Raw genomic sequence first — 13373 nt, 5'->3', positions numbered from 1 at the left:
ATGCATCCTATTTTTTCTCTTAAACCTCTAACCTGTAACAAACAGGAAGATTATCTCCACAGTGCAAATTATAGAAACTTGAGTTCAGAGTCCAAGAATGTAAAACCTAGACTAAGAACTGAATGACTACTACATATGGAACCAGTCCACTAAGTTAAGCTGATTTTAAAGGCCTGGAGTCAAGTACATGATGAGTAATGTTTACTTTGTAATTCTATCTTTCAGGCTTTTCAATGATCTTTTTTATGGTGTGGCTGCCTTTAGTGTGAGTGGATCTTATTTTTAGCAGTGGGAGCTTAGTCCTATTACCCTTTTGAATGGCCAGCAGGGCTCCCCACTGTTTCATGACCATTTGCAGAACAGTGTCAGTCTCTGGGGCCCTTCATTTTTTTCTCCCCTGGTACAACAAGACAAATGCACTGAAATTGTGCCAAGATTTCACTTCAACCCTAGCATGAGATAAAGAGGATTTACAGGCAAAGAACTCCCTTGAACAGCAGCCAAAAAAGCAGATAACTTTTAAATAACACAATGTGGTGGAAGAAACTGCCTTGTGGCAGTCTACAGTGGAGGAAAATAGCAACTATTTACAGTACATGTTGGCAAACTATCTGTTTAAGCTCTAGAAAAGGTGAAGGGTTACCATACTGTTTATGCGTTTCCTTACACCGCTAACACTGAATTCAATGTTACAAACAGAAGTCTTACATTTTTATTGTTTATCTTTAACCAAGTTCAATTGATTTACAACAATCAACCACCTGACTAAGTCAATTTGAATGGAAATGAATTCAAAGGATACATTAAAAGGAACATATTATGATAAATTACCTAATATTATACAGAGGTACCCCCTCCACTTTAAGCGAATTTAGATTTATAAAGTAGATAAATAATATATAATTGCTTTCTTTTACTGAAGGGCTCTTTTCTTTTTTTACATAAAATGATTCATCCTCAGATTTCTCTAAATAGTGAACTCTCAATGTTCTTAAAGTATAATTAGATTGCAAAAATTCTTTTCAAAAACATATTTTCTGGAACATATCTATTGAATCAAATGAAGTTTGTTATGCTAAGACTCTCAAGTCGTTAACATGGGAGAGTTGACGGTGTTGTGAGGTTTAATTAGTTTACAAAACCACAGTACTTGTGGGTGGAGCAGGACAGTGATAATACCTAAAGACACTGATTTTTGTTGTTGTTGTTGTTTTGTTTTGGCCATGCAGCTTAGTTCCCTGACCAGGGATCAAACCTACCCTGGAAGTGAAAGCCCAAGTCCTAATTCTCAAGGCAGTATACATTATTATATTTCCTGTGATCTTTCCAATGTTGGCTCATGTTCATTAACACACTCAAAATATTAGTTCATACATTTTTTTTAATTAATTAATTTTATTTTTGGCTGTGTTGGGTCTTCACTGCTGCACGCGGGCTTTCTCTAGTTGCGGTGAGTGGGGGCTTCTCTTGTTGCGGAGCACGGGCTCTAAGTGCGTAAGCTTCAGTAGTTGTGGCACTCGGGCTCAGTAGTTGTGGCACTCGGGCTCAGTAGTTGTGGCTTGCGGGCTCTAGAGCGCAGGCTCAGTAGTTGTGGCACAAGGGCTTAGTTGCTCCGCAGCACGTGGGATCTTCCCAGACCAGGGCTCGAACCCGTGTTCCCTGCATTGGCAGGCGGATTCTTAACCACTGCGCCACCAGGGAAGTCCCAGTTCATACATTTTTTAAGCCAACAAACCAACCTTCCAATTTTCAAAGTAAGAATTATCTATACCCACACTTACAGCCAAAATTTTAATTCTTTTAGCTCAGAAACTCTTGAGAAAATTTTTCGTTGGTCATCCTCTTTGGTATGAACTGGCAGAGTGTTTTTTTAATCTTAATTTTTGCATAAAGCTGTAAACAGCTATGACTGCAGTGGCTTGGATTCACCATTTTGAGACTATCATTTAATGTAGAATATGGATCCATGGAAAATCTTTACACCAACATTTCTCTGTAATCAAAACACTGAGTTCTTTCACTGATAGGATTTTGGGAACAAACTATAGATGTAAACCCTTTAACCTACAATTAAACCATCAATACATACATTTAAGCAGTATTCCTAATACAACTTATTTGTTTCAAAATATTCATTAGCACTTTAAATATTTTACCTTAAGGTCTTTGTTTTGGTGCCTCTTTGCAGAATAAATAATGTCTTTTTTGAAGCATTACTCTTCAGGTTATGTAACTAGATCTATTAACTAGTCACACTTCATAATGTCTGTGGATTCATCAATCATTTGATTTAATTATCTTCTAGATTAGTGCTATTTTTATGGCACCTCACATGCCATAAATGCATCTACTTACGGTGCTCTTCAAAAATGACATCTTTTCATTGCCTTTGCCTTGCTGGTCCCAAACACAGACAATTTTCACAGAGGCTGTTAAACTGAACGATTCTGCAATTGTGCGTGTGTGACTTGGCTTTAGCTATGAAATTGAGCTTAATTTCATAAAGGTATAACTATTTTCATAAAAGAATTTCATTTTTTATTTTGAGCTTGCAGACGCTTTAAGAAGTTTAAATCTTTCTCTCTTCAAGGTCTAAGTTGTGTGGAGTGGAGCTGGCCTGATTCGTTAGGCACTATTGCTTCACTTGATAACTTTTCCATGACAGCAACAACCAAAAAACTGGCTGAGGAGGAAAAGAATTAATGAAGAAGGTAAATGCTAATTGGAGAAAATCCTCCTTATTCTGCATGAAAGTGACTTAAACTTCCTGATTCCTTGGCTTTCTTGTTTGGCCACTTCTGCAGTATTTTTCCCAAGCTTTATTGAGATATAATTGACATACGACATTGTATAAGTTTAAAGTGTACACTATGATGATTTGATACATGTAGGTATTATAAAATGATTACCACAATAAGGTTAGTTGATATATCCTTCACCTCATATAGTTAACATTTTGTTGTTGTTGTTATGATGAGACTATTAAAGCTCCATTCTTATAGCAACTTTCAAGTATACAATACAGTATTGTTAACTATAATCACCAGGCTATACTTTACATCCCTGGATATTAATCTTATAATTGAAAGCTTATACCTTTTGATCAACATCTTCCCATTTTCCCAGACCCCTCAGCCCCTGGCAACATCATTCTATTCTGTTTCTATGAGTTCGATGCTTTTAGGTTCCACGTATAAAGTGAAATTATATTGCATTTGTCTTTCTCTGTCTGACTTATTTCACTGAGCATAATGCCCTCAAAGTCCATCCATGTTGGCATAAATGGCAGGAGTCCCTTCTTTTTATGGCTGAATAATCTTCCATTGTACATAGATACACATTTTCTTTATCCATTCATCTGTCAGTGGACACAAGTTGTTTTCACTTCATAGTTATTGTGAATTATGCTCTGCAGTATTGTTTTGAAAGTCATCTCTGAAATATCAGCCTAGAACCTGTTTCTCCAGCCTTTGCAACAATGCTATAAATCTCTAATTCCCTGCTAACTAGAACAGATTTTGTTGTCTGCAATGGGACTTCAAATGACACAGTAATTGAAACTAGAAGTGATTATTGATCTTAGAAGTTCAAAGATGTAAATCTGGGACTGGCTATTTGACCTGATTGAATTTGAAAACTGAATATTTGCTTACTTTGAGAGGATGGCTTATTGGGAGTCACTTGTGGTCTCCTAAAAAGAAGTACCTATTGAAGAGTTCTGACAGAATAAGTGACTACTGCCACAGCACAGTGTGGTGGACAGAAGGGTTACAAGGGATATGGGGAGGGTGAACTACTTCTAATTATATTTAGTAGTTCTGAGACAGAAAATGACAGCTTTAAGATCCCAGTAGAAGCCGTGGCTAGAGAACCAGAGAGTGCCTATGCCTGCCCCACAATGATATCTTATCTGTTATAACCATGGTCTGGATCTGTAGATATCTGGTTTATAATGTGTGCTGAATTCAGAGCTTCACCAGGCTTCTGAGAAGGCCTAGAAGGAATGACCAACCTAGTAGCAATGAGCAACGCTAGTGTTTAGATTATGGTCTCTAAATTTCATTTTCCACTATAATGAACCAGGTCCAAAAATATTTCCAAATTATATATATGATAAATGACCTGATCCAGAATGTATAGCAAATTCTTGCAACTCAGTAATAAGACAAACAGCCCAATTAAAAGTAGGAAAAATATTTGAACAGATGCTTCACAAAAGAAAATGCAGAAATGGTTAACAAGTACAGAGAATCAGCTCATCATGATTAGTCATGAAGGAAATGCAAATTAAAACCAGAAGGAGATAGCACTACATACCCAATAGGAAGACTAAAATTAAAAGCCCTGACAATATCAAGTGTTGTAGGGCATATAAAGCAACTGGATGTCTGACTCATTGCTGATGGGAATGCAAATATAGTATAGTTCCTTTGGAAAACAGTTTGGCAAGTTCTCATAACATCAAACACACACATGGCATAAGATCCAGAAATTACACTCTTGGGTATTTTCCCAAAGAAGGAGAAACATATGTTCACACAAAAACCTGTGTATAACTGTTTAGAGCAGATTTATTTATAACAGTCCAAAACTGCAAAGAACCCAAATGTCCATCAACCAGTGAATGGATGTTGTACATCCATGGAGTGCAACACTACTCAGCAATAGAGAGAAACAAACTATTGATACATGCAACACCACGGACAGATCTCAAAAGTATTTGCAAAGTTAAAGAAGTTAGACCAAAAAGGTAGTGTACTGTGTGGTTCCATATATAAGATGTTCATAAACATGCAAAATTAAAGGGAGAGAAAACGGATCAGTTGTTCCCATGGAAGTGGGATGGAGAGAGAGATCTGACTTCAAACGGGCATGAAGGAAACTGAGATGATGGAAATGTTCTATATCTTAATTGTGGTAGTGGTCACACAACTGTAAACATTTGCCAAAACTCATCCAACTGTATAAATAGGACCTCAAAAAAAATAGACATGTGCAGTAAAGACTAAGTCTGTGGGGAAAAACAGAATCAAAACAGCAGTTTTAATTATTTCATGAAAACCCTTTACAATTTGTTATAACACCGAATTTTCAGGATGGGCTGGTATGACATGTTGGTTCAGAACATGACTGACAGTCAAGCTGACCTCAGCTCAACTCCTGGCTCTGCCATTTATTGATAGAGTCCTATGCCAATTACTTCATTTGTACCTTACAGGGTTATGGTGGGGGTTTAATGCTGCATTTTAACCACTTCATAATTGTCTGGCTCATAATAAGTACTCAATAAATGAGTTATTTGAAGAATATTCAGAAACAGCCAAGGTGGGGAGACACACACATTAACAAAGGAATTACAATATCATGTGAAAATAGCAGAAATAGAGCAGGTGTAAGGTACAAAATGAGAAATGTTTATTATGTTTGGAGAATTAAGACTTTCTGGAGGAAATCATGACTAAAATAAAATTTGAAAGACAGATAGGTTTCAGGTTGATTAGGAGAGTTAAGGGCATAAAATGTCATGGTGTCCTTGAAGAATTATGAGCAGTTTGCTATTTTTTTTTTTTTTTTGAGTGATTAGAGAAGCTATTGCAGTAGGGAGGAGTCAGCCAGAACAAGGTCTTGAATGCAAATTTAGGAATCTTATTGCATCTCATCATGTATGTGGTGGAGTGACTGGGGACCAGCGAGGAGAGAGACAAATTAAAAAGATTACCTGGGTCATCCTGGAGAAGATGGACTGAAGCCAGGAGAAAGTTAGAGGATGGGAGACGTGTCAGAAGGCTTGTTTGATGAAATCAAGCAAAGGATGGTGACACTCTGTACCCAGGCTATGGGAATGGAAAAGTGAAAATAAATTCAAGAGACTTTTAAGGGAATCCAAATAACTGCATACGAGGGAGAATAAGTCTAGAATGACTGTCAGACTTCATGCTTGGGTATCTAGGTGGGTGGTGGTACCCCTTGATAAATAGAAAAATGTTTATATTGGGAAAATAATGAGTTTAGGTGGTAAACACCTGTGGACATCCAGGTGGAGCTTTCCATAAAAAGAAGGATACATGATATAAAATATAGGTAACCAACAAGGACCTACTGTATAGCACAGGGAATTATACTCAATATTTTGTAATAACCTATAAGGGAAAAGAATCTGAAAAACAATACATATGTACATATATGTATATATGTGTGTATATATATATATATATATATATATATATATATATATATATGGGAATCTCTTCGCTGTACACCTGAAACTAACACAACATTGTAAATCAACTATACTTCAATTTTAAAAAAAAGAAGGCTATATGAGCCTATAGCACAGTACTGGAGTCTGGTGGGGAGCTATATATATGGCATTTGAAGTCACAAAAATAAGTAAAATCACCCTGAAAAAGCTATAATATAACAAGAGAACCAGGGACAGATCCTTGGGAAATATCAACATTTCAGGCTGTACAGAAAGGACCTTAAATAATGCTTATGAAACTAGAGGATCAAGGAAACCCAGGAAGGTGTTTCAAGTATGAGGTATCATCAAGAGTGTTATTTGCAGCAGCAATGTCAAAAAAGATGAAGTCTAAGTAACAGACAATGGATTTGGGTAGTTGTAGTGGTAGGACCAAACCGGATCACTATGGCTTGAAGAGTGAATGTAGGTTAAAAATGTGGAAGTATCAAATGCAAGCTACTTTGGGGGAAATTCATGGTCAAGAAGAGAAAGAGAAAAACAGAATGATAGCTAGAAGGAGCTACAGGTTCAAAGGAGGCTTTTTGTTTTTTGTATGAGGCAAATGAGAGACTTCACAGTATTCATATACTGAAGGGAAGAGAGAGAGAGGCTGAAGATAACAGGAGTGTATTATTCAAGGTCCAATCAGGAGATGGAAATCACGTTATTTGACCATACAAAATCTAATATAAAGAACTGTTAAATATGTATAAAGCTGTTTATCAGGTAATTGAAAAGGTAAGAAGAGGACATAAAGAGATAGGAAAGAAGCAATTGTAAGAAGCATCTAACACTCTTAGGACTGGGAGGCCAACGGAGACAGGTAGCAGATGGAGTTCAAAAAGCCTGAGGGGAATTCAGGAGAGGGAGAGATTTTTTTGCTAAGATCAATCAAAGAGTATTTTATGAAGATGGCATTGGAGCTGGGCTTCATTATGCAGAAATGAAAGAATATTCCAGAAGTTGTGCAAGTTGCCCATGACCTGGCAAATGGTGGATACTTAATAAATATTTGTTGAATAGATGAAATGATGAAGGAACAGAGTGAGCAAAAATCTAAAGGAGAAAAGCATGGAAAAATTTGGGGGAACAGTAAGTTTGGCTGGGGCTTGTGTTTGGGACAGGGGCGGGCTGCACAGATAGAACTGGGTGGAGGGCAGATGGCTTTGAAGAACAGGCTAACGAGCTTAGACTTTACTTTAGGAAGCCGCTTAAGTCTGAGTAGGGGAGTGACATGACTAGGGCAATAATTTCCGGAAGGTTGATCTGTGGTACCAAGAAAGCACTGGAAAGAGAAACCGAAACCATCACTTAGAAGGCAAAAAATGATGACCTAGACGGGGGTGACAGTAAAGATTTAAGAGGGAATAGACGGGACAAAAAGTGGAGGGCGGATTGCTTTAAGTGCTGATTGGAGTTGGGGGAGGAGGGGGAAGGGAAACTGAAGTTCTAGGCTATTGGGAGAAATGGCAGAAAGAGGAAACAGGTGTAAGAGGAGGAGGTTCTGAAGGGACATGATACGTTCTGTGGGGACAGACGGGACACCCTCGTGCATGAAAAGTTAGCAATGCTGGTCTGCAGCTCGGCGGAGTCCGGGCAGAAGGTGGCGATTTGGAAGTCACCTCACAGAGACTCTGGCCGAGGCCTGTCGCTGGGAGAACGCATCCGCACCTCAGAGTATGTGAATCCATAGCCAGTCCTCTGGCCAGCAGCTGAGGCGGCCCAGCCTCCCGATTTACACTTGTCTCTAGGGCTGGCCCTCAACAACTGGAAGGAGAGGATTCCCAGTGTTTATCCTGCCCCGAAGCCCGGGACTTACGTACAGAGGTCGCACACGGTTCCTCGGGTACCTACCTCTACCCGCGAAGGGGAATGGAGCACCTCGGGAAGCCGAGCGCGCGCTTCCACTGACGCGGCGCACGCGGGCGCGGATTGCGCAGGCGCGGCACGCTGTCGCCTAGCAACCAGGCACAACAGTGGACTAGAGACGCGAGCTGGTTGCAGCCGGTGCAGTTGGCCAGGTCTGAGAAGCCGCTGCCCGGCGGGATCTCCCTGCAGGTAAAGGCGGGAGGGCGGCTGCACCGCTACCCCTGCGGTTTGAAGAGAGGCCTAGGGTAGAGGCCCCAGCAGCCTTTGGGGAAGGAGACAGTGCCCCGCGTGTGGGGGGCATCTGGGGCAACTGAGGGAACACCTCGTAAGGACCTCTGGGTCCCTGCCTTACGCCCGCAGTGTTAGACTGTGGTCCCCGTGGATTTCAAAAGTGTGCCGGCCGCCTCCTATTTAACAAAGAGGTGACAAAACTGAGGCCCAGAGTGAGGATCTGAGGGTCTAAGATTCCGTTACTTGACTCTGAGCAACTCAAAAAGTGGGCCCCCAATTGTTCTAGCCCTTCTCAAAATAAATCTCGTTAGAAAATGTTTACGATCGCATAGGCTGAAAGTTCACAAAGAAGATCAATGAATTCGTGAAAAAATGTGACTCCTTTCCAATAACCAAGAAGATGCATATTCAAAGCAGATTTGTTTTCCTGTCCAATGCCGTGAAGTTCATACCTTTTCACCTAGTAGTTATTTTACTACTAGGGATTTCTCCTAAAGAAACAGTTGCAGATGTGGATGAAAATTTTATTGTCTAAGGATGTTCATTTGCAGCCTTGTCCATAATTCCAGAAAATTGGAAACAAATGCTCAACAACAGGGGACTGGCTAGATGATGGATTTTAAAATATTATTTTAAATGACATGCTGATCCACTAATGATGATTGAAGCAATAAATGGAGAATGAGATTTCATGAACTTGTCCATTAGTTTAAGACTTTAATAAGAAAATGGTCCCAGGAAGGGAAGTTGAGAATAGCAGATAGAAATCCAGGTAAGATGGTAAAATCACTATAGAAAATACACAAAAAATGAGCTATATCCAAATAGTGCTGATCTCCCTGAACTTATTTCTGAGTGATTTTTTTAAAATTCCATATTCCCTTCCTTGTTTTCCAAATTCTCTGTAATGAAATGTTCTACCTTTATAAGTGAACAGTAGACACAGAATTATACACTTAAAAAGTTAAAATGGTAAATTTTATGTGATGTATATTTTAGCACAATAAAAACATCAATGGGCAGGTGGTAAAATAGTCAAGGAAAACAGGTTTAGTTTGCTTCAAAAAGTCAGAGATTTATTTTCTTAATTTGACGTCTCTGTAGCTTTAAAGGGAAATGAGTCTTTAAAGAATAAAATAAGGTAATTTAGTTGTATCACGTTGATTACAAATTTAAAAAAAAACCTTAGGGTCATCTCTGGGGTACACTGCCCCTGGACTATGTCTGCTGTGTATTTTCTCCCCTGTTAATTGTTATATCCAATATGGTAAAAACAAAAACAAAAAAAAAAACAGGGGCTTCCCTGGTGGCGCAGTGGTTGAGAGTCCGCCTGCCGATGCAGAGGACACGGGTTCGTGCACCGGTCCGGGAAGATCCCGCATGCCACGGAGCGGCTGGGCCCGTGAGCCATGGCTGCTGAGCCTGCGCGTCCGGAGCCTGTGCTCCACAACGGGACAGGCCACAACAGTGAGAGGCCCGCGTATGGCAAAAAAACCAAAAAAACCCAAAATGCTTCCTACTTCACCATATTGCCAAGGGCCAGTTCTCTGTAATCCTGTATGTTTAGGCTATTCCAGCCTCTGTATTTTTCAGTGTGCAATTACTCAAAACCACTATCCTGAAATGGGAAAAATAAGTTCCTGAGTGAAAATCAGATGACTTCAAGTAACTTTCTATGAGTGTAATTTACTTGCTTCTTGAATGTTATTCATAAGGAATTCTTTTGTAAAGCAAAGGCTGCTATATCTTGGAATTGGTTATAAAGAGCTGTGAAATCTCTTTTTCCTAGAGAAATCACAGGTCAGATTTTCATCTGTCCAGAATAGTCTGTGTGTCTGCCTGAAACATTATAGGCACAAAGTCTGGGATCTGTGTGCTTTTCAAGTATCTGTGAAAGAAAGATATTTGGGGTCTGAAAAAAAGCATTTGGTCTAAAATATGAAAAGAAAATTCAAAAATATTAAGTGTTTTATTAATATTAAAATTACATTTGAAAACAATTTTCTTATTTTGCAAGAATTTCCAGGTGTACAAACTGATGAGTCATTTCAAATGCAAAATTTCAAATCTTTTTTATGATGAAAATTATATTTAACAGGGGATGTGGGTGTATTTTAATGTTTTAACATATTAGGTATAGCATGAGGTAGTGCATAGCATAAGCTTGCCCAGGCCCTCAAGGATCTTGAAATTTATGTGACTTCAAGTTAGGGACCTGGAATAGATGTCTTTCAGAAGTCACTATGAGTTTCTATGAACATGTGGCTTTTTAACTTATGTGATCAATTCTTGGAGTTGCTGTTGTCCCTTGGCAAGCCATCTGAACTAACCCTGACATTGTAGATTCTCTCCAAAGATTTCCTACTTCCCAAAATTTTCTTGAGACTATTGTAATTACCTTGAGACTAGAATATACCATCTGAGATTGCCCTAATACCAAACATAACCCCACAAACTCTCATTGGAGAAAACATGAAAGATTTCTAGGGTTATTTATTTATTTTTTGCGGTACGCGGGCCTTTCACCGTTGTGGCCTTTCCCTTTGCGGAGCATAGGCTCCGGATGCGCAGGCTCAGCGGCCATGGCTCACGGGCCTAGCTGCTCCGTGGCATGTGGGATCTTCCCGGACCGGAGCACAAACCCGTGTCCCCTGCATCGGCAGGCGGACTCTCAACCACTGCGCCACCAGGACAGCCCTAGGGTTATTTTAACAGTCACCATCTTGGAAAGTTCTCTGTACCTAGGTGGAGTTAGTAACCCCAGTTTCCCTAGAATACATCTTTTGAGATTCTCAATTACTTTTTTATTGAGCTATGGAATACATTAGAGAAAACATTTTTTATATGGAATGCATTAGAGAAAACATTTGTTTATATGGGAAAATGACACAAATGTTCACTTGGTAGATCTTGGATATCATTCAGAAAATAATTACCCCCAGGAACAAGAGTTAATGATTTTTATAAATGTCAAATGCCCAGTATGTACCAGACCCTGTTCTAGGTGCTTGGGATAGATCAGTGCAAGAAAGCAGACAGAAATCCCTCCTTTTGTGGCAGAACATTCCTGCAGATCTCAAAAGTAATTTAGATTTAGTCTCCCAAGCCCTACACAAGTGAGCTATAAGCATGGTAAACCATTACCTGTTATGTAAGTAAAATTTATGTCATTTATGTCATTAACGTATTCTCCTTCTTTCCAAACTGGAAGCCAGGACAAATGCCCAACAATCTTATCAATAAGTTCCTTTAAAATTGTGAAGTCTGGGATGTAGGTAACATATTTGTATATGTATTGCACATATTTGTATATGTGCAATAATTTCTACATATATTGCCTAGTTTCTTTTTAGGTAAAATTTAGAGGACGAAGTACATCTCCTCCTAGGAATGCAGGTAAGTGAGAGATTTGTACATATACAATGTACAAATGACATTTTAACCATTTGTGGCATCTTTTTCCAGAATGGGTAAAAAGATAAAGAAGGAATCAGAGCCCCCTCCCAAGGATGTGGTAAGTTTCTGATTTGAATACTAGCAGCATGTTAACAACCAGTTTTAAAAATAAACTGTTGAAACAGTTTGGCATGTACCAGTATATACATGAGTGCACGGTGGCAGAAGTCCAAAGTCTGACTAATGATAAGATTAGTCAGAGAAATCTAACATTATGTAAACAAACATTTACAACATTGTCATTACTTGATTAGCACAATTAGAGAGTAATTATTGGCTTTTCCAGTATGTGGATGGCATGTTTATAAGCCTAGTTAATGAACAAATAGTTTTGGTTTGTTCTTTCAAATACTTTAAATTTACATTTGCCAGTCTCTCATTAATGTTAATTATCCAAATGAATTTTAAAAAATGACTGGAAGTTATGCTATAGCTATTAGGTATGTACGTGAGGTTGTCTTAAGATGACTATTTGGACATTAGAAGTCCTGTATTTTCCAATTCTATGGAGAGAAAAATCTGTGTTCATCACCTTTTTCTCTTTCCAGTGCTTGAATAATGCATTCCCCACAACACAAAACCTTGTCTCTCCCTTTTAAAAGCAGGGTTCAACAATGTCCAATAGGTTTGTCATTTGGGACAAGGTGATCCTAGAAGTTGTAAAATAATTTAAAGTGATCATGGTAAATAAGCATGGATCATACAAAAAATTATTTCCATAGCGGTAGTGATTATAGAAGTAACAAAAATGTTTTATAATAAAAACTTAGTTAAATAAATTATTCCATTTTGATAAAATGATGTCACTGAATATTTGATAGCATGGGAATATGATCACAATATTTGAATTAAAAAGCTATGATATAAAGAGGAAAGAAATTGAGTTATTTGTAGTGAGGTGGATGGACCTAGAGTCTGTCATACAGAGTGAGGTAAGTCAGAAAGAGAATAACAAATACCGTATGCTAATGCATATATATGGAATCTAAAAAAATGGCACTGATGAACCTGGGGGCAGGGCAGGAATAAAGACGCAGACGTAGAGAATGGACTTGAGGACACGGGGTGGGGTAAGGGGAAGCTGGGATGAAGTGAGAGAGTAGCGCTGACATATATACACTACCAGATGTAAAACAGATAGCTAGTGGGAAGCAGCCGCATAGCACAGGGAGATCAGCTCAGTGCTTTGTGACCACCTAGAGGGGTGGGATAGGGAGGATGGGAGGGTGATGCAAGAGGGAGGGGATATGGGGATATATATATACATATGCTGATTCACCTTTTTGTACAGCAGAAACTAACACAACATTGTAAAGCAATTATACTCCAATAAAGATGTAGAAAAAGAAAAAGAACCCATCTGAAAAAAATGGAAACTCACCAATTTTTGGTTTCTGCTATGCTTACTGGGATACTGAGTTAATCAGTTTATAAAAAACTACTATTCTTGAACTGTAGTTGTTCTACGGAAAGTGGAGATACAGAACCTATTCTAATTACAAAAAAAAAAGCTATGATAAAAAATTAAACCAGGGTTTTATTGTCTCTCTTTAAAGTTTATGAACTACTGATT

The 13373-nt window shown here is 38.7% G+C and overlaps 2 protein-coding genes across 2 annotated transcripts in view; one reads left to right on the top strand and one right to left on the bottom strand.

Moving 5' to 3' along the window:
• PIP4K2A (phosphatidylinositol-5-phosphate 4-kinase type 2 alpha) overlaps nucleotides 1-5834 on the bottom strand; it is a 335262-nt gene extending 329428 nt beyond the window's left edge. Inside the window, exon 1 of the mRNA XM_060292946.1 lies at nucleotides 5720-5834. The gene's annotated coding sequence lies outside the window, so the exon portion shown is untranslated. The remainder of the gene's footprint in view (nucleotides 1-5719) is intronic.
• Nucleotides 5835-8234: 2400 nt separating this feature from the next.
• ARMC3 (armadillo repeat containing 3) overlaps nucleotides 8235-13373 on the top strand; it is a 102346-nt gene continuing 97207 nt past the window's right edge. The window contains exons 1-2 of the mRNA XM_060293679.1: nucleotides 8235-8302; nucleotides 11810-11858. Coding sequence (XP_060149662.1) covers nucleotides 11811-11858 — 48 coding nt within the window. The 5' untranslated portion in view covers nucleotides 8235-8302; nucleotide 11810. The remainder of the gene's footprint in view (nucleotides 8303-11809; nucleotides 11859-13373) is intronic.

The sequence above is a fragment of the Globicephala melas genome, chromosome 2 (assembly GCF_963455315.2).
Source record: "Globicephala melas chromosome 2, mGloMel1.2, whole genome shotgun sequence".
In the NCBI taxonomy this organism is placed as follows: domain Eukaryota; kingdom Metazoa; phylum Chordata; class Mammalia; order Artiodactyla; family Delphinidae; genus Globicephala; species Globicephala melas.
Note: the sequence above shows the minus strand (reverse complement) of the source record. Positions and strands in the feature narration are given on the sequence as shown.